Source organism: Rhincodon typus, chromosome 13, assembly GCF_021869965.1.
Source record: "Rhincodon typus isolate 14 chromosome 13, sRhiTyp1.1, whole genome shotgun sequence".
NCBI classification, from domain to species: Eukaryota; Metazoa; Chordata; class Chondrichthyes; order Orectolobiformes; family Rhincodontidae; genus Rhincodon; species Rhincodon typus.
This window is the reverse complement of record NC_063344.1, coordinates 60,857,831-60,880,278: the sequence shown is the minus strand read 5'-3', so window position 1 is coordinate 60,880,278 and position 22,448 is coordinate 60,857,831. Positions and strand designations below refer to the sequence as shown.

General features: G+C 40.4%; 1 protein-coding gene across 1 annotated transcript in view; it reads left to right on the top strand.

Moving 5' to 3' along the window:
• The window catches only part of LOC109911355 (rho guanine nucleotide exchange factor 4-like), a 74,026-nt gene extending 54,531 nt beyond the window's left edge, over positions 1 to 19,495 (top strand). Inside the window, exons 10-13 of the mRNA XM_048604126.1 lie at positions 2,813 to 2,944; positions 8,587 to 8,833; positions 12,886 to 12,987; positions 19,470 to 19,495. Of these exons, the coding sequence (XP_048460083.1) occupies positions 2,813 to 2,944; positions 8,587 to 8,833; positions 12,886 to 12,987; positions 19,470 to 19,495 (507 nt within the window). The remainder of the gene's footprint in view (positions 1 to 2,812; positions 2,945 to 8,586; positions 8,834 to 12,885; positions 12,988 to 19,469) is intronic.
• Positions 19,496 to 22,448: the final 2,953 nt, after the last annotated feature.

Genomic DNA, 22,448 nt, shown 5'->3' with positions numbered 1-22,448 from the left:
TCAGCTTTCCTGGTCCTCTGATGCTGCTTGGCCTGCTGTGTTCATCCAGCTCTACACCTTGTTATCTCAGATCAATACAGTACACAGAACTACAGATGTGGTCTGAACAATGACCTGTATAACTGAAGCAAAACATCTATTTTTGCATTCAATGCCCTTACAATAGATACCATTCGATTAGCTTTCCTTAATACCTTCTGTATTTTCACATGATTTACACACTAGGACGCCCAGGCTTCTCTGCATTCCAAAGCTCTGCAATGTCTCATCATTGATATGCAATATGTTTATTTTTCATTCTTCCTGCCAAAATGGGCAGTTTTACATTTTCCCACAATATACTTGTCACATGTTTTCCTACTCACTTAACTGCATTGGAGACCTTGCTGCCATGGGAGCCCAGGTCAGCCTAGGAGATGAGTTCTAGAGGCGAGTCATGGGCCGAAGCCCAGTGTGGGAGCCTGTCCGAGTCCAGGTCAGCCTAGGAGATGAGTCCAAGAGGTGAGTCATTGGCCGAAGCCCACTGTGGGAGCCTGATCGAGTCCAGTCCAGCCTGGGAGACGAGTCCAGGAGGCGAGTCACGGGCCAGAGGCCAGAGCGAGGAGGCAGTGAGGCTTTGAGTTCTGATGCCTGGCAGACGCGGATTGTAATTCAAGTATTTTTTAAAGATACTTTATATTCTTATTCTGAACTTCGAGTACTTTTTAAAACTTTGTATTCCTATGCTGAACATTTTTTTATTCTGTCAATTCTATAACAAACACTTAAGTATTCTGTACCTAGGTACCATGTAGCTAAGATGGCAGCAAAGTGGTGACATTACAAACTTTTCACCGCACTCAAATAAGTCCATGTGACAATAAAGGCAATTCTGTAAATTCTATTCTATTCTATCCTTTTGCAGTCTCCTTAAGTTGTCTTCACAACTTACTTTCCCACATATCATTATGTCATTGGCACACTTGGCAACCATTTCTTCTGCCCTTTCATCCAAGTCGCTCCTATAAATTGAAAAACGTTAAGGACCCAGCACCGATCCACGTGGCATACCACACATTACAATTTGTCAACCAGAAAATGACCCATTATACCTACTCTTGGCTCCTATTAGCTAGTGAATCTCCTTACCATACCAAATGTCATCCCTACACCATGAACTTTTAATTTCCACAATGACCTTTGATGTGGCACCTTCTGTAAGTTTATGTACAGTAGATTGGCCAATTCTCCTTTAGCCCTTTGACAGATATTGAGCTACTGACCTGTAGTATCTTCCTTTCAGCCTCTTTACCTTTTCGAATAAAGGACTAACACTTACTATTTCCCAATCTAATGGAACCTTCCCAAAACCAAGAGAATTTTGAAAAATTTATACCATTGCATTAACTATCTAACTAATCACTTCTTTTAATACCCCAGGATGAAGTCCATCAGGGACCTGGGGATGTTTTAACTTTGCACACACAACTAGCTTCTCAGTACCATTTCACCAGTGACTATAACTTGTTTTGAGTTTCTCCCTTCCTTCCACTTCTTGTTTTGTCGCTATTTCTGGGATGCCACTTTGTATCCTCTATTGTGTAGCCTGATGCAAAATATCTGCTCAACTCATCTGCCATTTCCTTATTTTCCAGTGTAAATTCATCAAACTCACTTTTTATAGGACCAACATTCACTTTGTTAACTCTTCTTTATTAAGTACCTACAGTAACTTTTACTATGTGTTTCTTACATCTTTGTGTTTTCACTATTTTTTGGCCAAACATTCTGCGTTTTAAAATTATCTGTCTAATCTTCTGACCTGCCAAAATCTACATGTAATTATACGCTTTTTCTTCTGGTTGGGTACTATATTTAACTTTTTGAGTTAACCATGGAGAATAGTCCTTTCCTTGAATTTTTTCTTTTTGGAATGAATGCAGTCTGTGTGGGCTGAAATATCCCCTTCAATATCTGCCACTTTACTTCTATTGACCTATGTTATTTCTATACCTAATTTGTTATTTCACTTTAGACATATTCTTCTACTGTCTCTCCTAATCTGATGACTGACTCCATGTCATCAGATTTTCTTATTGAGATCAAAGCATTGTTGTGCTACAACATCCTCAAGTTTTAACACTGCAAAAATCAAAGCTTTGTTTTAGGACATCAACACTAACTCTGATCAATTGCCAATGTTTCAATCCCCTTTGTCCTACTGCTTCCCTAGATTAAACAAAACTATGTTAACCTTGGCATCCCACTGGACCCTGAACCTGATTCTATCAAATAATCCCTACCTTTGATCACTGCGCCACTTAAATTCTTAGCCGCACTTTTGACACCTCTTTGATTAATTATTACATTGCTTTCCTTCTCCATAAGCTCCACAGCATTGGAACCACAGGCATCCTTATTTTATTCAGCCATCAATCCCACTCTCACAGATTCACTTTGGCTGCTTATTTTCAAATTAATGCTTCACTTTTTATTTAGCAATGATGGCAAAATTGCTGGTGGTTGCTAACAACCATTTCATCCAAAGTAAAAAATGTGAGAGGGACAGGAGTGCAATTTGTACCTCACATTCATGACTTGTAAGGCTTTATGTCAGAACTAGAGTCTCTGCTGGCAATATATCCCTGGGTTTAGACTATTTTCACAAAAAAATTCACACAAATGATCCAAAATCATTTTACAAACTTTCTCCTGAATAATATCTATTTGGTTGAAACCTTTGGTTATTTCAGTCTGTACTCTTCCATGCAAAATGACATGTTGGATGTTAACTGTTATGGGAGAGCGTTCCTCATAGTTATCTTTCTGTTAGGGAGAAGATCTTTTGGAACATAGCTCTGAATTAATTCAAAGCGGTGAATTAATTGTCATCATGAAGCCTCAAGGCAAGAGCAAAGACATGATAGTTTTCCTCTTTGACCATCAAGCAATCTTATGTAAGAAGGTAAAATCACAGCCAGTCAATAACTTTTGCTTAAGAGCAAATTCTGTCATCAGTGTTATAAAAAGTCACAAAAATTAGTAGTGGGGTTTAGAAGATTTTGAGTACTTTAGGGCTGTAAATGAGATGTACTTTTTCTGTCATCTGCATTTTATTTGTGTTTAGTTTACGAAACAATTTTTATAGCATTAAAATACATGTCCTACAATGAAGCTTCAGGTTGTTCATGCTGGTAATCAGAAGTTAGGAAAGTTCTCTTCATTTTAGTGGTTCCTGTATGGACTTTTGAGTTCTGTGCATGGTATACTTAATCAAGAGTAGCAATTATATGGTGGATGGATAATGTGGAGGATTTCTCAGCAGTTACATGTCTGCTGAGAACACAGGGAACGTTGGTCACAGGAACATGCCTATCTGCAGGCGATCCCCATGAAGATTAACTTAAACTGTGCTGAGCTAGGCAGAAGGATGTAAAAAAGCTGGATTAACATGAATGAACATCAAAGCATTCCTTGTTGATTCAAATGCCATCACATAAGGCGGTAGGAATGATGAGCAAACGACCAATGATGGGAATTTATCCTCTGGCTTCCTCACCACACTCTGTATGAAGAGTGCACAACTTCTTACCTATTTCTCCCAATCAAAGGCTCCAGTTTTACCTGCCCGTCTCATTGAAGTATTTGAGGGAGAAATTGGTTGGGGAGGGTGGTAATGGTGGCAGTGGCAGTTAGGTTGGGTTGGGTAGGGTAGGGTAGGAGTGTTGAGGTCCTAATAGACTAAAAAATTCAACTATACCTGTTTAATCTCAAGTGGGCTACCTCAAAGGAAGGAATAGCAAACTTTCCATGAAAGATGAGAAAATTCAACTCAGGAAGTCTCAAAAGAAGTTCCAAATTATACCCTGGAAACTCATTAAGAAATCTTCAAATTATGTACTGTCCACTGTTCCTGAACAAAGCGTTGCTACTGATGGTGAGAAGCCAAGTTTGCCCTGGCACTATCACAATTGATACCCCTAAGACGGATATGGTAAACGTCTGTGACATTTGGAAGCATGGGGTTGTCGAACAATTCAGACACAGTATTTGAGAAAGGTGCTTCAAAAGAGAAAAGGAACTGGGAAGTATCACAAGGATTTTCCTTATATATAACCTAAAATTCATACTTTAGTGGGAGGGGACCATGAAAAGTATTAGTCTTGTGGAAATCTGAACAGATGCTTTCCCAAATAAACCTGAATGCCAAGAATCACTTAGAATCATGTTTTTAGACAATTAGCCATAAACACACAATGGCAGATGGAAACACGTCAACAATGTTGTGACAATGAGTAATTACTCTAAAGTGTTAGAATTAGCAACAACTAATGTGAATTGAAAGCTTGCCTTCAGTCAGTTAAGAACATACGATGTGTCCAACGTTCACCTACGTATGTGAAATATATAAAACATGCAAAATAGCTAAAGGCTATGGATATTGATATGGCGATGTTAAGAGAAGCAGGAACCCAGAACAGAACAGGGGTAAATAGTAATGAAGAAGTCTGTTTATGCCGAGTAATATGTGTTCTTTACGTATTAATTATGTCATTAACATAGAGGTGAAAGACATTGAATTAATTAAGTACTTAGAGTATTTACAATGAGGGATTAAGATTTCTCTTTAGTCACAGGGACAGTTACCTGATTAATTTGTCTAAGTTGGCTTAATTGTTTAATTGAGATCAGGACTGCCTGAAAGGGTGGTAGAAACAGAATCACCAGTAACTTACCACAAAAAATATATTAAAAGCAAATGTCTGCAGTAATGTTATATTGCAGCAGTAAGTGGAACCAATTAGCTCATTTTTCCAATGGGCCACATGTTCTTCTTTTAATGCTGTAAGATTTTACAGGCTGAAATTATGGGCCCCTTGCAAATGGGAAAACAGATGCATGAACCCATAGATTAGAGTGCCTCTCTATCTTTGACATGCCCACCTGAAATAATTGCAGAGAGGCTGGTATCCCATCACCAAGTCACCCTTTATTTACACATGGAGAGTCCTTAACACTGATCCAGCTCTAAGAATGAACAGGATGTCTGACACTCCTGTTTAAATCTGTCAACCAGGGCCCTCCCTTTTGGGGCTGTTAATCTGGTCCAATCGGAGAACTCATATTCTACCGTGGTATAATCATTACATTCCCTCCCTCTCTGAGCCCAAGAACGTAGGCCAGCTCTTTGTATTGTGCCTCCTCCTGGAGTGTTTTAGCATCGGGGTAAGTTCCTCCAACTCTGCCTCTGAGACGGGTTGCTTGTAGTGCACAGTAGCTCACCCTTTGCGCCCGCAGCATTTCGGAAGAAATTCATTCTCCTTTTCTGGCGGCGAAGGTGTCCAGGTGACAACATCCATCATGTCCATCTTAGATTGTGTGGTATTTTTAACGCTTGATGGAGAGGGAGAACAGTTGGAAAGGCAGTGAAGGAGCAGGGCATCTTTTGCCCCCACACCATTGCAAGTTTGCAGCTTTCATATGGTCCACACGCTTGTTCAGGACCATCACACCTACCTCAACTTTATGCACGACTGGACCTGACCTCGTGTTGACCATGTCAGTTACCCATGCAGGGCTATTCCTGTGGGTCCTACAAGAAATATCACCCCCTGATGTAAACTTTCTTGCTTAGCAGAGTCTGGTGTGCAACATTGTCATTCCTGAGATAGTAGGAACTGCCGATGCTGGAGAATCTGAGATTACAAGGTGTAGAGCTGGATGAACATAGCAGGCCAAGCAGCATCAGAGGAGCCGGGAAGCTGACATTTCGGGTCTAGACCCTTTTTTCTGAAGAAGGGTCTAGACCCGAAACGTCAGTTTTCCTGCTCCTCTGATGCTGCTTGACCTGCTGTGTTCATCCAGCTCTACACCTTGTTATCTCTGTTGTCATTCCTGATGCCGTTTAACCCTCCCCCACCAGGTTTGGGACAATCAAATTTAGCCTGGTGCAGAGTCTTCTCCCCATTAGCAACTCTGCTGCAGCTATCCCTGTGGTTCCATGAGAGGTGCTCCTATAATCAAATAGGAACCGGGACAGGTTGGTACCTAGTGAAGCTTTTTCTCTTCAAGCTTGCCTTCAAAGTTTGGACTGCTCTTTCTGCTAGATGTTGGATAATGGATGGTACGGAGCTGTCCTTACATGTCATAAACCATTCAACCTTAGGAAAAATACTCAAATTCCCTGCTGGTAAACATGATCTGTGACCAATAGTCAAGGAATCCTTGTAATGCAAAAGATGCATGCAGTTTTTCTATCGTCGTCCCCATGTTTGACAATTGAACTCTATGCACATTCAGCCACTTTGGGTAGGTATCCACAGTGACTAAGAACATTAAGCCCATGAAAAGACCTGCATAGTTGAAACGTAACTGAGTCCAGGGTTTACATGGCCATTCCCACCAGTGTGGGGAAGCTACTGGCAGTAGTTCTTGACCTAGTTGGCACTCTGGGCACTGCCTCATCAACAGGACTGTGCCTGCATCCAACCCTGGCTAGTAGACATTACTTCTGGCTAATATCTTCATTTTGAAAACTCCTGGATGACCCTGGTGGAATTCTGCCAGTATCTGGTGGCAACCTTTGCTCAGGACAATCTCTCTTGCTTCCCTTAATAATATGCCATCCTCTAGTGTGATCTGGTCTGTCTGGGTCCAAAAAGGTTTCAATTCTGGTTGTGATGGTCCTTTGGTTTTCCCCATCTCAACCAACTGTTTCAGTTTTGCCAGGACCGAATCTTTCTGCGTTCAAAGTCTGATATTGTCAGCTGTGACTGGAAGTGTGTCCTGAAAAATTAAAACTGTTACGGACTCTTGGTGGTGGTACCACCGGTGATTATCTGCTAGCAGGAGGTGGCTCAACACATTTGCATATGCTACTTGGCTTCCCGAACAATGTTCCAACTTGTAATTATATGTACTTAGTATTAGAGCCCACCACTGAATTCAGCCTCAAGTGATAGATAGCACTGTGTTGCCTCTTTAAGTTGACCACTTGGGGTTTTATGATCTGTTATTATTACAAATTTATACCTGTAAATTTATTGGTGGAACTTCCAGAGCGCCAACCTTTCCTTCCCTATCAGGGTGTATTTGCACTCTGCATTAGCCAAAGTACGGGGTGCATATGCTATTGGCATTCCTCTCCATTGGGCCATCTATGAGCTAATACTATACCATGTCATGTCAATACCAGATCTCGCTTAGGATATAATGTGCCATCACCTTAGAGGATGATAGCTGTTTCTTCACTTCCCTGAAATCTATGGCTTGGCTTCATGACGATTTCCAAGGCTGACTCTTTTTTAAGAGTTGACACAGAGGTGCCAGGATGGAGGCCTTGTATGAACTTGCTGTAATAATTCACCAGCCCAAGGAAAGAACTAAGCTCCGGTACAGATGTCAGAACCAAGGCACTTTTAATCACCTTCACTTTATCTTCCAATCGGTGTAACCCTGTCTTGTCAACTCCGTAGCCCAAGTAGTTCACTTGGGTGCTTGGAACACATTTTTCCCTTCTAAGGTGTGCACCCGCCAGGGAGAAATGCTGAAGGACCATGTCCAAGTTCTCTAAGTGCTCCTTATTGGTCTTCCCTGTTATTAGCATGTCATCTAGACAAATAGCGACCCGGGGTAAACATTGTAAAATGCTCTCCATTGTCTGCTGAAAAATTGCACAGGCCGACAATACCCCAGATGAGTGTCATGTATATTGGCACAAACCCTTATGGGTATTAATTGTAGCATACTTCTGGGAATCCTCATTTAACTGCAATTGCAAGTGCACATGATTCATGTTCAGCTTCATGAAGGACAGCCCCTGCTAGCTTTGCTTATAAATGCTTTATGCATGATATTGGATATTTATCCAGAAAAGTGGTTTTCTGCTTGTTTAAATTCCCCACAAAGGTGAACTAACCCATTGGGCTTCACAATTGGTAAGACCAATGCTGTCCATTCTGCAAACTGGACTGGTTTGATGATTCCTTCACTTTCCAGGCTTGTGATTTCTGCCTCCACTTTTGCCCATAAGGCAAATGGCACTGGGTGGGCCTTGCAGAATCATGGGATTGCTTCCTGGTCAACACGTAAGGTAACCTTGGCTCCTGAGATAGTCCCTAGACCTTCCTGACAGACTTCTGGGTATTTAAATAGTCTGTCAAACAAGATCCCATTGCTTCCCTACAGGGTCTGTGAACTAAGTTCCATAGAGATTCCACACTTGCCCAGGTTTGGGAGAATCCATGACTCCTCTTCCCCTGTTACTCTCTGCAATACTGGATGTGGCCACCAATCCCGATGTGGTGCCTGGCTTCCAATCAGCTGGCAGCTCTATGAGTTAGAACTTCTACTTGGAGAAAGATGGAAATCTCTCAAAAGTGGCTTGTGGTAATTAAAGAGCTAGCGTCTGGAAAATTAAAGCAAAGCAAACTGGCCAAAATGAGAACTCCCCAAATCTACAATGGGTTACAGGGTGCCTGTATTCAGTGTATAATCTAGCCTTATGATTCTATGAAATGGTTTTAGCTGTTGTTGCTATGCCAGTCCAGTTTAATGGATCAACAGATATTTTAAATAATCAATTGCATTGTGTGCCATTTTTTATAGGATCTTCTACGTCGTGACATCTTATACTACAAGAACAGAATAGACGTTGACAATATTCTGGTGGTAGACATAAAGGATGGAAAAGATTGGGAATTCGATGTCAAGGTTAAACATGCTTTCAAACTTCAAAGTAAGCTTGTAGATGATGAGGTGCATCTATTCTGTGCAAAGAAATCTTCAGAGAAACTGCTGTGGCTTCATGCCTTTGAGGATGAAAGAAAACTGGTTAGAAATGATGAAGAATCAGGTAAAATATGGCTCATGCTTGACTTAAGAATACTTGTAGTTTGGTCTATGGAAAACAGGATTCTGTGCAGCAAATCTATTAATTGGTTAATATGAGACCAAGCTCTCTAAGTCACTCTTGATGTCTTATGAAGGTTAACTTTTGCCATGAACTGACAAGAGTCCCATTTGCTGGATCTATCCACTGTAGGGCTTAACAAGGCAGGTTACCACTGCCCTCTCCAGGGTAATTAGGGATGGGCAATGAATGCCAGCTTAACTAGTGACACCCACATCCTATGAATGAATTTTTAATGCCTGTCTGAACCAAGATGTAGCTCTGCATAAAGATGCTATGTTTTACTTCAGTATCTCTGACTGTTTTGCTTAGGAAAAGTCCTGTGTCTTCTGGCCAATTAGTTACATATTAGAATACCTCTAGGGTCTAGGCAACTAGGGTGACTAGGGATGGACCAATAAATACTGACCAATGAGCAATGCCCACATCCCACAAAATGAATACATAAAAAGAAATAGAGAGAAGGGTGGGAATTATTCCATTAGTCACTGCACTGAAAGACTTATTTCCCTCGTAAATTCCTTTGAGCTGCATGATAAAAGCATTCATTCAAAACAAGAATGATTGATCCCACAAGAGGTCAACTCTACAAGTACATGTGATGCGGTATAGCAGGTAAACATAAGTGGTTGCGTTTCAGGCTAGAATTTTTGTCTATCTTTCCAAAGGTTGAATGCGACTTAAGAGGTTTCAACTGCCTTTCTAAATATGATGTGGAGCAAAAGTAGTGACAGAGTGGAGTTTATGGGTAAATATTGGAACAGCATTGATTCCAAAGCTCTTTCTGTAGAGGGCAAAATAGAGGTACTACTGCAAGTACCAAATGTAAGAAAGATTGACTTTTCCGAACTCTTCCTAAAGAGAAACAATGCAGTCATACTTGATTGTACATGACAGGTAATGATCACAGACCCTGTAGATACGCAAAAAGATGGGACTTAAGTAACATACCATCGTGGATTTGTGCAACAGTGTCATTTGCTAAGCAACTGCTTAAGAAAGAATGGCACGTGCTTGCTAATCACTGCAAGTATGGAACTACAGTTAGGCTGTGCAAAAATTCCGAATAAATGTACCACTCTTTCATTGGTAACTGAATATTTCCATACTCCTCAACACCCAAGCTTCTAGTACTTGAAAATTTTGTGCACTGATATTTTTACTTGCAATTAACGGGTGGCACAGTGGCTCAGTGGTTAGCACTGCTGTCTCACAGCGGTAGATGATCCCACCCTCGAGCGACTACCTGTGTGGAGTTTGCACGTTCTCCCCGTGTCTGTGTGCGTTTTCTCCAGGTGCTCCGGTTTCCTCCCACAGTCCAAAGATGTGCAGGTTAGTTGGATTGGCCATGCTAAATTGCCCGTGGTGTTCAGGGATGTGTAGATTAGGTGGGTTATAGGGGGATAGGTCTGGGTGGGATGCTCTGAGGGTCGGTGTGGACTTGTTGGGCCGAAGGGCCTGTTTCCACACTGTAGGGATTCTATGATGAATTACTCTTACCCATTTTACTATTAGAATACATGACCATGTATTGACCCATATTATGGATTGCAGCTTGGTGTTGTATCAATCCCCTTCTTCATTTTAGCGCAAATCTACTTTAACAACATCCCTCTTGGTGGAAACAGTGATTTCTTGAATTTGTCACAAGATTAGTTTGACAGCTGATTGACACAGTAAAGAATAATTCAGAACAACCTGATGCACTTCCAAACACTGAACCAGAAACAGCTGTAAAAAATGCACCAGTTGAAGAATTGAAAAGCAACAGAGATAAATATGTAGACTTTGTCTGGGAATTTAAGGAAAGTAGTATTATTCAGTTTTGACTGAAAATGCATCAAAATACCATCACTGGGAAGAAATTAGCCCACTGTCCGATGGAAGTCAAAAATCTTGAAAAAGCTGCAGCAACTGACATATCAAAAGATTTGATGGCCAAAACTTTTTATGTCCTTTAAGGGGAAAAAAATTTGAAGACAGTGACACTCTATACAGATTGATAGAGCACGATTTTATGCATCACAAAACACAAGCTAGCAGAGTATCATGCAATTTCCGGCTCTAAACATTCTGAAGCTATGAAAAACTTAACTCTGAAGCTATTCTCAGAATGCATTACACCTGATGGCAAGTTTGTAGTTACAAATCCATGAGGAACAATCAGTATCGATGAGTACTGTGAACTTGCAACATGACCGCGAGACTTGGATGTTGAAAGCCTCACGGGGAAAGAGAAGTTAGCTTTCTTCACCAATGTGTATAATGAACTAGTGATTCATGAAAATATTAAACAAGGATCATGCAAAAACATATGTCAGAAATATAAACTTTTTGACTCTGTTGATTGGTGAAGGAAGTCTTTACGTTGCAAGGTATTGAAAATGGTATATTTCATGGAACTGAAAAGGCATAGCTCAGATATTGAAACCATTCTCAAAGGGCAATCCACATCTTAAGCTCACCATCGATGACAGTTCACCGTGGATTCTACTACAAAGTGATTCCAGATGGTGGCAGAGCAGGACTCCTCAGCCAGAGCTCCTCGGGTCCACCTGTTTCTTTTCTTTTCTCTTTTTTGCACTTTTGTGTTTTTTTTTCCCTTCTTTCTACTCAGCAATGTCCTGAAATCCCGGCCTAAGCGTGGACTCGGACTCCTGGTCTCAGTACGGACCAGGAGTAGCGATCTCTCTGCGGCCCGGTGTGATGGTCTTTTGGCCCAGTGTGGCCTCGTCATGGACTGCCATCCTGGAGATAATTCCAGAGTGGCCTTGAGAGCCTCGAGGTGAAGTCCAGTGCAGTCTGGAGTCAAGGCCCAGCGTGGATTAGAGGACAGGTGCCAGCATGGCTTGGGTTGGAATGACTGTTATTCTGAACTTTTTATTTCTTATTTTTTCTAATTTATTGCCATGATCTGTGAAGCTAGTCATTTTATTTCTTATTTATCTAACTTTTTTCCCAAGAATTTGTACTTCAGAATCTGTATCTAGGTACGTTCATACCTAAGATGGTGCCATAAGTGGCGACTTGTAAAGTTTTCATTGTATTCGTTTGAGTACATGTGACAATAAAGCTAATTCTAATTCTAATTTGACACTTATAAACTCCTTGTGTGCGCATTACAGTTTATAATACCAACAAATTGGAGAACATCATGAGATCAGAAAGCTTTTCAATCCCTTTCAGAATGTTACCTTGCAGCATCTTAACCTGTAAGAGCAGTACATGAATGGGAAAGGTGAAGCTGGAGACTTCTCTCAAGCCTTCTACTATTTCTTGTTCTTCTCACTCTGACAAACACAGAACACAACGCACATTAACTTCTCATTCAACTTTTACATAGAAGAAAACCCTACCTCAATACCAGTAGCCATGATCAAGATAACATCCATCCGGCACTGTGTGTAAGGAGAAACACCACAAGCTTCCAAGGTAGATGAAGTTAGTGATGAACATGTAAATGAAGGCAGAATTCACAATACAAAGAACGTGATGAGCTAATCACAAAAACCTTTCTCGAGTCAATCATCGTTTTGCGATCTAAACTGTACTGATGTGCCCCTTTCACACCAATTGCAAAAGAAAGATGTATTACAGTGAAAGAAGAAAGACAGACACTAGAGAAAGAAATGCTCACAACTACAATCACTTCAGAGAAAAGAAATCACTTTGGTAAGTAAAAAAGTACATGCACTTGTTTCTTGAAATTGTCACTCACAAGGAGAAAATGAAACAAAACCTCTTCTCATGATAAATAATCCAACCCAACATTTACAGTAAATTTCCCAGCTAAACATTTAGTTAGATATTAAATTGTTATTAATGAGATATCCCTTCTTTCCGTTACTTACTGTGGTTTAAATATCAAATACTTAGATGCAAATAAAACAGGTTGAATAGGATTACTTTACATGTATTAAAAATAAAGACACTTGAAACCTTATTCCAAAAACTTTGAGCTGCACTGATATATTACACTATGCTACTTTTTAAAGGCTTTGTCATCACTGAAGCCCAAAAACAGAAGGCGAAAATTCTTGCAGAAAAGCCAATAAAGAAGAAAAGAGGTGATTTTGCTGATATTAAACAAATAAACCGTAAGCATCTATTCTGGAAATAAAACGGAAGATATGAGGCAGCCAATAAATTTCCATTTGCAGTATAAAACTTCATTATGAACCAGTTGGGAAAGTTTTCCTGTTATGTCATGTATAATTAAATTGCAAGCCTATTTTGAAAAATAGATTTATAATTTTGTTATGCATTAACATACAGAGAAAATGATTTGCCTATTTTTGAGAGCAGTTGAATGTTTTATGTTTTCTAAAAATCACAGGTTATTCTCTTACTGATTTTTAAAAAAGTATTAAGGGTTTACTAAATTCAGTTATAATAGCAAAGGCAGAACAATTATTTATAATTATGCTCAGGGTTGGTCTTCTGTAGGTACTGCGGTCACATCGTTCAAAAAAATTAAAACTAATTATGGCCAAGCAGGAATAGTAAGCAAAGATAACGTGGTCTAGAACAAATAAGTGGAACGGAAGTGAAGGTTATACTGTCTAAATCAGTCTCCCTTGGAACTGTATCTGAGAAGTCAAGAAAAGGTTGTCTGCAACTTTAATGAGATGAGATACTTGGCTATTCTGTCTAATTTGGTAACCATTTTAATACCATATATCTAGTTTTTTTTTGTTTTTATATAATACATCAATTTTATACCATTATTATTAAATAGTGAAACTTATCGTAATTTGTAAGGTGAAGAAGTGCAGTTGATTGGAACCTTGGGTACAGAGTGAGGGATATGAAGATATAAAGCTGAGCACTTTGGCTCATCATCAAATGTGACAAGTTCAGATAGGAAATTTGAATAAGGGGAAACTATGACTAGGGTGATGCTATGGGGAGTTTGAAGAATTGGGGACAGGGAGGGCAACTTGATACAGTACAGACAGTCTAGTTACCTCCAATGGCCTGCTGTTGTTCAGGTCAAACTTAAAAACACCAACATAATGAGAAAATTAAAATTTGAATACATTCATTGCGGTCAGCTGTGGCATACAGAATCGGCTATTTTCAAAGTTATTGTGAGGGATCATGATCTCCAGCAGTGTTAGTGTCTCAGTTATATGAGAACAGGAAGAGACCAGTCTCTTCCTCGGGCATGGTTCACCACTCTCTTAGATCATGGCCTATACCCTGACCTAATAACTTCTGTCAATCTCAATCTTTAAATTGACTTGGTCCACCAGCCTTTTGAATGACCAATAAAATTTCATAACTTGCTGTAATGTGTTAAACTAATGGAAACTCCTTTGGCTTTCAAGTTCAATATCATAACCACAAGACTACCATATAAATATGCACTGAAGTGTATTGGTTGGGACATGGATTTAGAATTTTTAGGAACTGCAAAACCTCTGAAAAAGATATATTTTGTAGCAATCAAATGAGCCATAGCTGTAAATGAACAGATATTGGACTGTGGTTTTATCAGACAGGATGTGGCAGAACTAGCAATCCAGAGAGGCCATCTCAACATCAGGAGTAATTTGTGTCATCTTTTATGCTTTTCACAAGCAGTGTGGTGTGTTTCTTGCTTGGCAGTGGCAAGTTGCTAATTAACAGTGACTATTGCTTGTAAATACCTTGTTAACAGCCCATCTTGCCTAATTAATATTCAGCCTCCCATCTTATCAAGCTCAACAAATAAGCCTGAGGTCAGGAAAACTCAACAAGGAAACCAGAGCATGTGGCAAATTCAACTGGTTCTGAACAACCTCTATGTTGGAAACCAGGCACTAACATCTTAGGGCAAGCTTTGTGGCTATCACATCTGAACATTGGCATCTAACATGTGCCAGAGTTCAAGAACTCTCATGGGCTTACAGCACGTTTCTGCTCCTTAATGTCATGCCTTAGGCTGCACCAACAACTGTCATTGTAATGCTGCAGCAAGGACACAGTGCACTCAGGGACATACACCCAGTTCATGGAGTGAATCAGCTTTTATGTCAAGATTATGAGCTCACTGTCATAGTACTCATTTACTTACACCTTCTTGGATGCTCATAATGTCCCTGTCTTGCAATGTTTCGCCTTGCCTTTTTGCACGATGTCCCCTCAGTCTGAGATACCAGTCTGATATTACAGTTACCTGCACAGTACCAATAGCACAGACACAAAGCCAGAAGGCTTGTCATGTTTAGCAGTAGGCCACAGTCAAATCAAAGGAGATAGCTTTCACTCAGGGGGATCTGGCACAATAAGTCAAGGGTACCCTCTAAAACTAGCCCAGACCCTGTTCAGGGGGAAAGAACCAAGATCCTTTCCTCATTAGTGGTGATTAGCTGAATGATGGCAGTGCACCACCGATCTTGACCCTTTGTGCCCAATTGTGGGCTGTGTTTCTCATTAAGTGACAGGAAGGCGGCTATCTCAGGAGATGAAGGTGGGTGACACAGCTATTAATATTGATGTAGCTGGAGAGCTACCCTAAGCAAGTGAGTGAGAAGCACTGAGGGTATGCAGGTTAATGGTTTCCCGGTTGTGGTGGCTGACAGTGAGTCAGGGAGATGTTGCAAGCAGTAGTGAGAGTGGAGAGCATGAGCCTTGGTGAGAAGCGTGTACAGTGGCAGAGGTAGAGTCAGAGTGAGATACTAGAGAGAAGATGGTGGAATGTAACCTGGCAAAGTGGAGAATATTTGCCTCCTTCCTACAGTGCCGTGCATTCCTTCAGATGGCTGAGACTGCTTTAACCCAGATAGCAACCTTGGATTAAATCTGCTGTCATGGTCTCTTTCTGGGGCAGGAGGAAATCCCATCTCCCATCCAACTGTACCCCAAATCCCTGCCCAGGCAGCAGATTATCAGCAGTCTGCCATCTCCAGGGCAAATGTCAGAAATCATGCAGGGCAGCTCTGGACTGACAGTGCTCATCTGAGCGCACAGCACACCTATAAAGATGGCACATATGCAGGAAATGCTGGTGAATTTTGTGATATGCAATAAATAGTGTGTTGTGGTCAGGAACAGAATGTGGTGAAATGGGGCAGAAATTGGTCCTGAGAGACAACATAGGCACTTGGTAGGATTTGGCAAGTGAATTTGTTAAGACTCACCACGAGAAATCTTCCAAAAAATTTGACACAACTCAGGCTTTGTCAAAAAGTGTAAAGTTCAACCCATTGAGTTTTGAACCACAGAAAGAGGCCTTACATCGCATTGTGTCTGCACTGGTCATCAACATCTTAGTACTCTAATCCCATTTCCCAACAGTTGGCCCATAGCCTTGTGTGCTATGGGATTTCAAGTGCTCATCTAAATATTTATTTAAAGGTTGTGAGGGCTCTGCACTCTATCACCTTTCAGTCAATGACTTCCAGAAACACCCCGGCTCCGGGTGAAAAACATTTTCCTCAAATCCCTCTACTCTCCTGCCTCATATCTCAAATCACAGCCCCATGATTATTAATCCATCTACTAATGGAAAAACATGTTTCCCTTTAAACCATGTCTATGTCCCTCAGAACTTTTTACATGTCTATCGGATCACCCCTCAGTCTTCTATGCTCTGAGGAAGATAAACCCAGCCCATCTAATATTTCTTCATAGCTGAAATACTCCAGACAAGCCAACATCTTGGTGAATCTCTTCTGCACCCTCTCGAGTACAATCACATCTTTCCTATGGTGTGGCAGCCAGAACTGCATACAGTACTGCAGCGGTGGACAAACTAATGCTTTATATAACTCCATCACAACTTCCTCGCTCATATATTCAATGTCTTGGCTAATAAAGCCAAATATTGCATATGCCTTATCTACCTGCCCTGCTGCCTTTAAGGATTTATGGACATACATAGCTACATCTCTCTGATTCTCTGTACTTTCCAGGATTCTACCATTCATCATGTATTTCCTTGCCTTCTTCATTCTCTCAAAATGCACCATCTCACAGTTTTGAGGATTAAATTCCATTTACCACTGTTTGTCTATCTGACCAGCGTATCTGCATTGCCCTGTGGTCTCAGGCTTTCTTCCTTGTTATTTATCATGAAACCAATTTCAGCGTAATTGGCTAAATTACTGATCATACCTTTTACATTAGCATCTGGATCATTAATATACGCTGCAGCAAGGAAAGCAAGGAACCCAATATGAAATCCTGTGGTATAAGCTTCCAGTCACGAAAGCAACCTTCAACGATTATTCTCTGCCTCCTGCCACTAAGTCAATTTTGGATCCAATTTGCTATTTTGCCCTGAATTCTATGGGCTCTTACCTCTTGATCGGCCTTCTTGTGACACCTTTTCAAAAGCTTAACTGAAGTTCACATAGACTACGTCAAGTGCACTATCCTCATATACTCATTTTATCGCATTCTCAAAAATTCAATAAAATTTGTTACATACGCTATTCCTCTTACATTTGTCAATTACATGTAACTGGTCAGCAAATCTACTTTAGTGTGTCTTTATTGGACATAAATGAAGGAAAGTTGTAAATTCCAACAGTGAAATTTTGTGCATGATATGAAACCGTCTGGGATCGAATTTCCTAATTATGTTAAAAATCTTGAGGTTTGATGATCTAGATTCCCTGTCAGCTCATCCTGTTCTTCTAGACAGATTAAATGGACAATCTTCCTGTATAGCTCAGCCCTCTAACTTCAGTAATCAGCCTCATTTCTTATCTCTCATCTCTACAATAGTTCTACAGCCATTCTGCACAATGGAAATCAAAACAAAACACAATACTTCAGACTTGTTTTCATCAACGCCACATAAAATTAAGGATCACTGCTTTTGACTTATAAATCTCACCCTTAATTGGGGCAGGAGGAAATCCCATCTCCCATCCAGCTGCACCTCCGAATCCCTGCCCAGGCAACGGATTGCCAACTTCTCCCTGTCTGCCATCTCCAGGGCACATTCCAACATTCTAGTTGCTTTTATGACTGCCTATGAGCACTGAACTGGTAGTTAGTAATCCAGCTAACAAAATTTCCAAACTTCTGATTTTCCTTTTAACTTATTTTCGAGTGTACCTTACATTCGTCTCTCTGATCCTATGCTTTGAACTTACCTTTGATTTCCATTCACTACCTCTGCTTATGGACCTGGCCTGTTTCAGAATTTCGGTTAATGTGATCGACTATTGCAATTTTTTGTCCTATCTCCAAACTACCCCATGTAACATTCCCACTTCTTACTCCCACGCAAATGATAATAGTGGCTCAAAATGAAGTCCTGTGGGAATTGTCTGGTGATCTGACACTTCCTATTGCAGAGCCACCACTTAGTGCTGACAGCTTGGCAGACTGAGTTGCACACTCGTGCAGTTATCATCAAAACAGAGATGTACAGTTGTTTTGGAAATCCATGCCTAAACAGAAATAAATATAAGGAAGAATAGAAATTATTGAGTCAAAGAACAATTGGAACTAAGACAGAGAAAACTGCAGTAAGTAAAATGTATTCATGTTGGACAATATGTCACGATAATCAAACAAGTGAATACAGCAAATGAAGATAAGGAAGAAGGATTTTCTTGTTCTGCTGAAGACAGCCTTTGGTCAAATTCACTAGTTAAATCTGTATTTCACTCCTTAGTAATGCTATATTTAGTACTTGACAGCATTGTATAAAAGTATCACAAGTATAAAAGAAATACCCGGAGAAAATTACTGCAGATGCTGGAATTTGTAATGAAAATAACAAATGCTGGAGATCACAGTGGGTCAGACAGCATCTGGAGTGAGAGCAAGCTAACAGTTCACGCCTAGATGACTCTTCATAAGAGCTCTGATGAAGAGTCATCTAGACTCGATACATTTGCTTGCTCTCTCTCTATGGATGCTGTCTGACCCACCGTGATCTCCAGCATTTGTTGTTTTCAGTCATGAAAGCAGTACTACCAGATTTAGGTGGCATGGATTGTTTTAGTTGTCTGCCTATGATGCCCCATAGTTAAGATAGCTTGTGCCATTATGGGGAGATAAACCATAGTTAATAGTGTTTATCAGCGTGTGGGTGAATACTATGATGGATATGTGTTTTTCTTTGAAAATTGACATTAAGAATTACAATTAAAGTTCTCAACATTTACTCTTCCACTGAAAAGGATGATTGTTGAGAAAGAAGACAAAAGCACTTTTAGAAACAATGCCAACCTTTTATTCTGGCCAAAAGGAGTTGACCAGTCTTTGACCCACTCAACCTTTCATAGTCTTGGCTTATTTTATGGTGTTGTTGTAGGGATAAAACCCTTAATTTAAAATAAAAGTAAGATCTACCACTGTACTCCTCCCCAGTATCCTAAAGCACCTAACTTAAAACTTACTCAGAGATAGTAGGAACTACCGATGCTGACATGTTCTTTTCTGAAGAAGGGTCCAGAACCGAAACGTCAGGTCTCCTGCTCCTCTGATGCTGCCTGGCCTGCTGTGTTCATCCAGCTCTACGCCTTGTTATCTTAGCTTAAAACTTAATTGTGTGTTTTCACCTTTATTACATTGTCAAATAAGTTATTTCAGATTTATGTTCTCTCGTGATACTATCTTGAATTTCTTTTAGGTACTCCAGAGGTTACATTTACCTAAACTAGGTACTCAAATTGGTCTAGCATTGCAGCTCAACATCAGCTCATAGCAAATTGGCAGGCTGTTATATAATTTTTATTGCGGTGGACTTGTAAAGTATTGCCAAGATTTTTAATTCTAAGGCAAATAAAAACAATGGTGAGATTAGGAAAACAGCCTCCAAAAAGAGTATACATTATCGTATGGTAAGCTTGAGCAGAATGAAGATTAGGCATGGTGAAAAATCAACTACTGATTCACTACCAAAATGGTTTCATCCTCTTAGCCTAGACCAATTTCACCTCCATTATGTTTTATATACATCTTGATAAAGTCAATTTTGATCTTCTCTCTAGTCTGTACTACCTGCAAATCTGTCATACGATCATCGAATCATGCCATACAGAAGAGGCCCATCGAGTCTCTGCCACAAAAAATACACAACAACCTACATTTGTTCCACTTTTGTGCACGAGGCCCATAGTTATGTTATGATAGACTCATGGAATGTTATGATACTGCAAATGCTTATCCACATACTTTTTAAATATTGTGAGGTTTCCTGCCTCAACTACCCTCCCCGAGGCAGTGCATTCCACACCCTCTTGGAGAAAAAAAAATTCCTTGAAGCCCCTCTAAACCTTGTGCCACTCACTTTAAAATTATGCCCCTTTGTCATTGACCCTTTGACTAGGGGAACAGCTGTTTCCTATTCGCTATGTCCATGCCCCCCTTAATCTTGTATAACTCTATCACATCCCCATCAGCCTGCTCTGCTCCAAGGAAAACAACCCAAGCTTATCCAGACTGTCTTCAAAGCTGAAATACTCCATCTCAGGCAACATTCTGGTGAATCTCCTTTGCACCCCCTCCAGGGCAGTCACATGACCAGAACTGTAGATAGTACTTCATCTGTAGCCTGTTCAAAACTCTGTACAGCTCCCTGCTCTGATAACCTGTGCAATGATTGATAAAGATAAGCATCCTGTAAGCCTTCTTAATCATCTATTAACTCATCCTGACACTTACAGGGATCTATGGACAAATACCCAAAGATCTCTCTGTTCCTCTGAGCTTGCTAGTGTCTGCCATTCATTTAGTACTCTCTTGTCTTGCTCTTTCCTCCAAAGTGCATCATGTCGCATTTATTAGGGTTGAATTCCATCTGCCACTGATCAGCCTATCTGACCAAACTGCTTATATCCTCCTGTAACCTAACACTTTCCTCCTCACTGTCAACCACATGGCCAATCATTGCATGAGACTTATCATCCTCCCCACATTCTCATCTACATCATCTATGAATATCACAAACAATAAGGGGTCCAGCACTGATCCCTGTGGTATGCCACTGCACACCAGGCTGCAGTCACACAGTCTTCCACCTCCTATCACTGAGCTAAGTACTTTTCCAAGTTTCCCTTATTTCCTCATAGCTCATCCCATTTGGCAGAATTCCTGTTCTTCTCTGCTGAATTTCCAATGTTTGAAAATTATTTTATGTAGTGATGTGATCAAAACTGATCACAGTAAACCAGGTGCAGCCTGACTAGTGGACAAAAAGCCTCAGTGTTAGCTTGTGGTCCTGGTTCCTGGTTGTCCACCACAGCAATCTAAATGCTTCACTGTATGATCTGGACCTTACATGCCCAAGTCTTCTAACTTACTGATTTCCTCCTCGGAGATCAAGAGCAGGCCCCTGACAATCTCCAATAAATGAGTGAGAAAAGTGCTTATTTGAATGACATGGGAGTTGAACACAATAAACTGTTTAAATTCACAGAATAGTGGAACATCGAATGCGTACCATTTCTAGAATGTATGTGAGCACCATGTGTAGCTCTTTCACTAATAAGTTGAACAAAGAGGCCATCAGTAAACCCATGATGCGCATTTACCAGATACAAACTGATATTTCAAGCTGCAGTATACATGGGGCTTTTATTGTATCATTGTTATTCTGTCATAGGATGACAGCGTCACTGGCAAGCTTTGTATTTGTTTCTCATCACTAATAATCCTTGAAGTGAACAGTTTGTTAGCCCATTTTAAAGCCAACCACTTTATTTCAGGTCTTGAATCACATGTAGGCCAGACCAAGTAAGGATGGCAGATTTCCTTCTTTAAAGGTCAATATTGCATCAGATGCATTTTTTGATGACAATTGTCAATAGTTTTATAGTCACAATTATGGCAACCAGCTTTCAACTCCAGATTAACTAAATTTAAAATCTATCAGGTAGAATGATGAACTTTGAACATATGTTTGCAAAGCATCAGCATCCCATACTCATCCAGTGACTTTACCAGGACGTTACAATCTTCCTTAAGGACAGTTTACTGTCAGTAGAGTGGGAGCAGCCTGGAGGAATATTCTGACCGCTGTGCTGCATCTTCTGCTCATACCAATCTGATTTTTCCACACCCTCCAATGGGGAACACCCCCAATTTGGGAACCTATGATCAAGCCATTAACACAACTAAATCATTTATCAATAAACGCTTTTCCAAGTTTCCATTAATTAGTTACCGTTTACTTTATACAAATATTTTACATTTTTACGTACCTTACATTTGCTTGTAGGAAAAACTTGCCATTTGTTTATCCAATAGTATATATGATCTAAATTCTTCTTTCAGTCATTGACTGCATCATCAATTTCAACTGCTCCTATACTTTAGTGCTTCTGTAAATCTGGTATGCTTACCATCATTTTGCTAATGGCAATTTACATAGATTAAAAGGATTACAGGTCTGAGCATTTCTTGGATACACAAATCAATGCCGCTACCACTGACCCTTTGATATTAATTTCCTTTGGTCATTTTAACCATGAGGCTGCAACAGAAGTCCCAAGCCCTAGTACTGTTCCCTGCCTGACCCTTCAGCCTCTGACCAAAGAATAGTGCCCCTCCCAGGTTCCTGGGCCATAGTTATTGGTCCCTGATATACTCCCTTGACTTGAACGCTGTT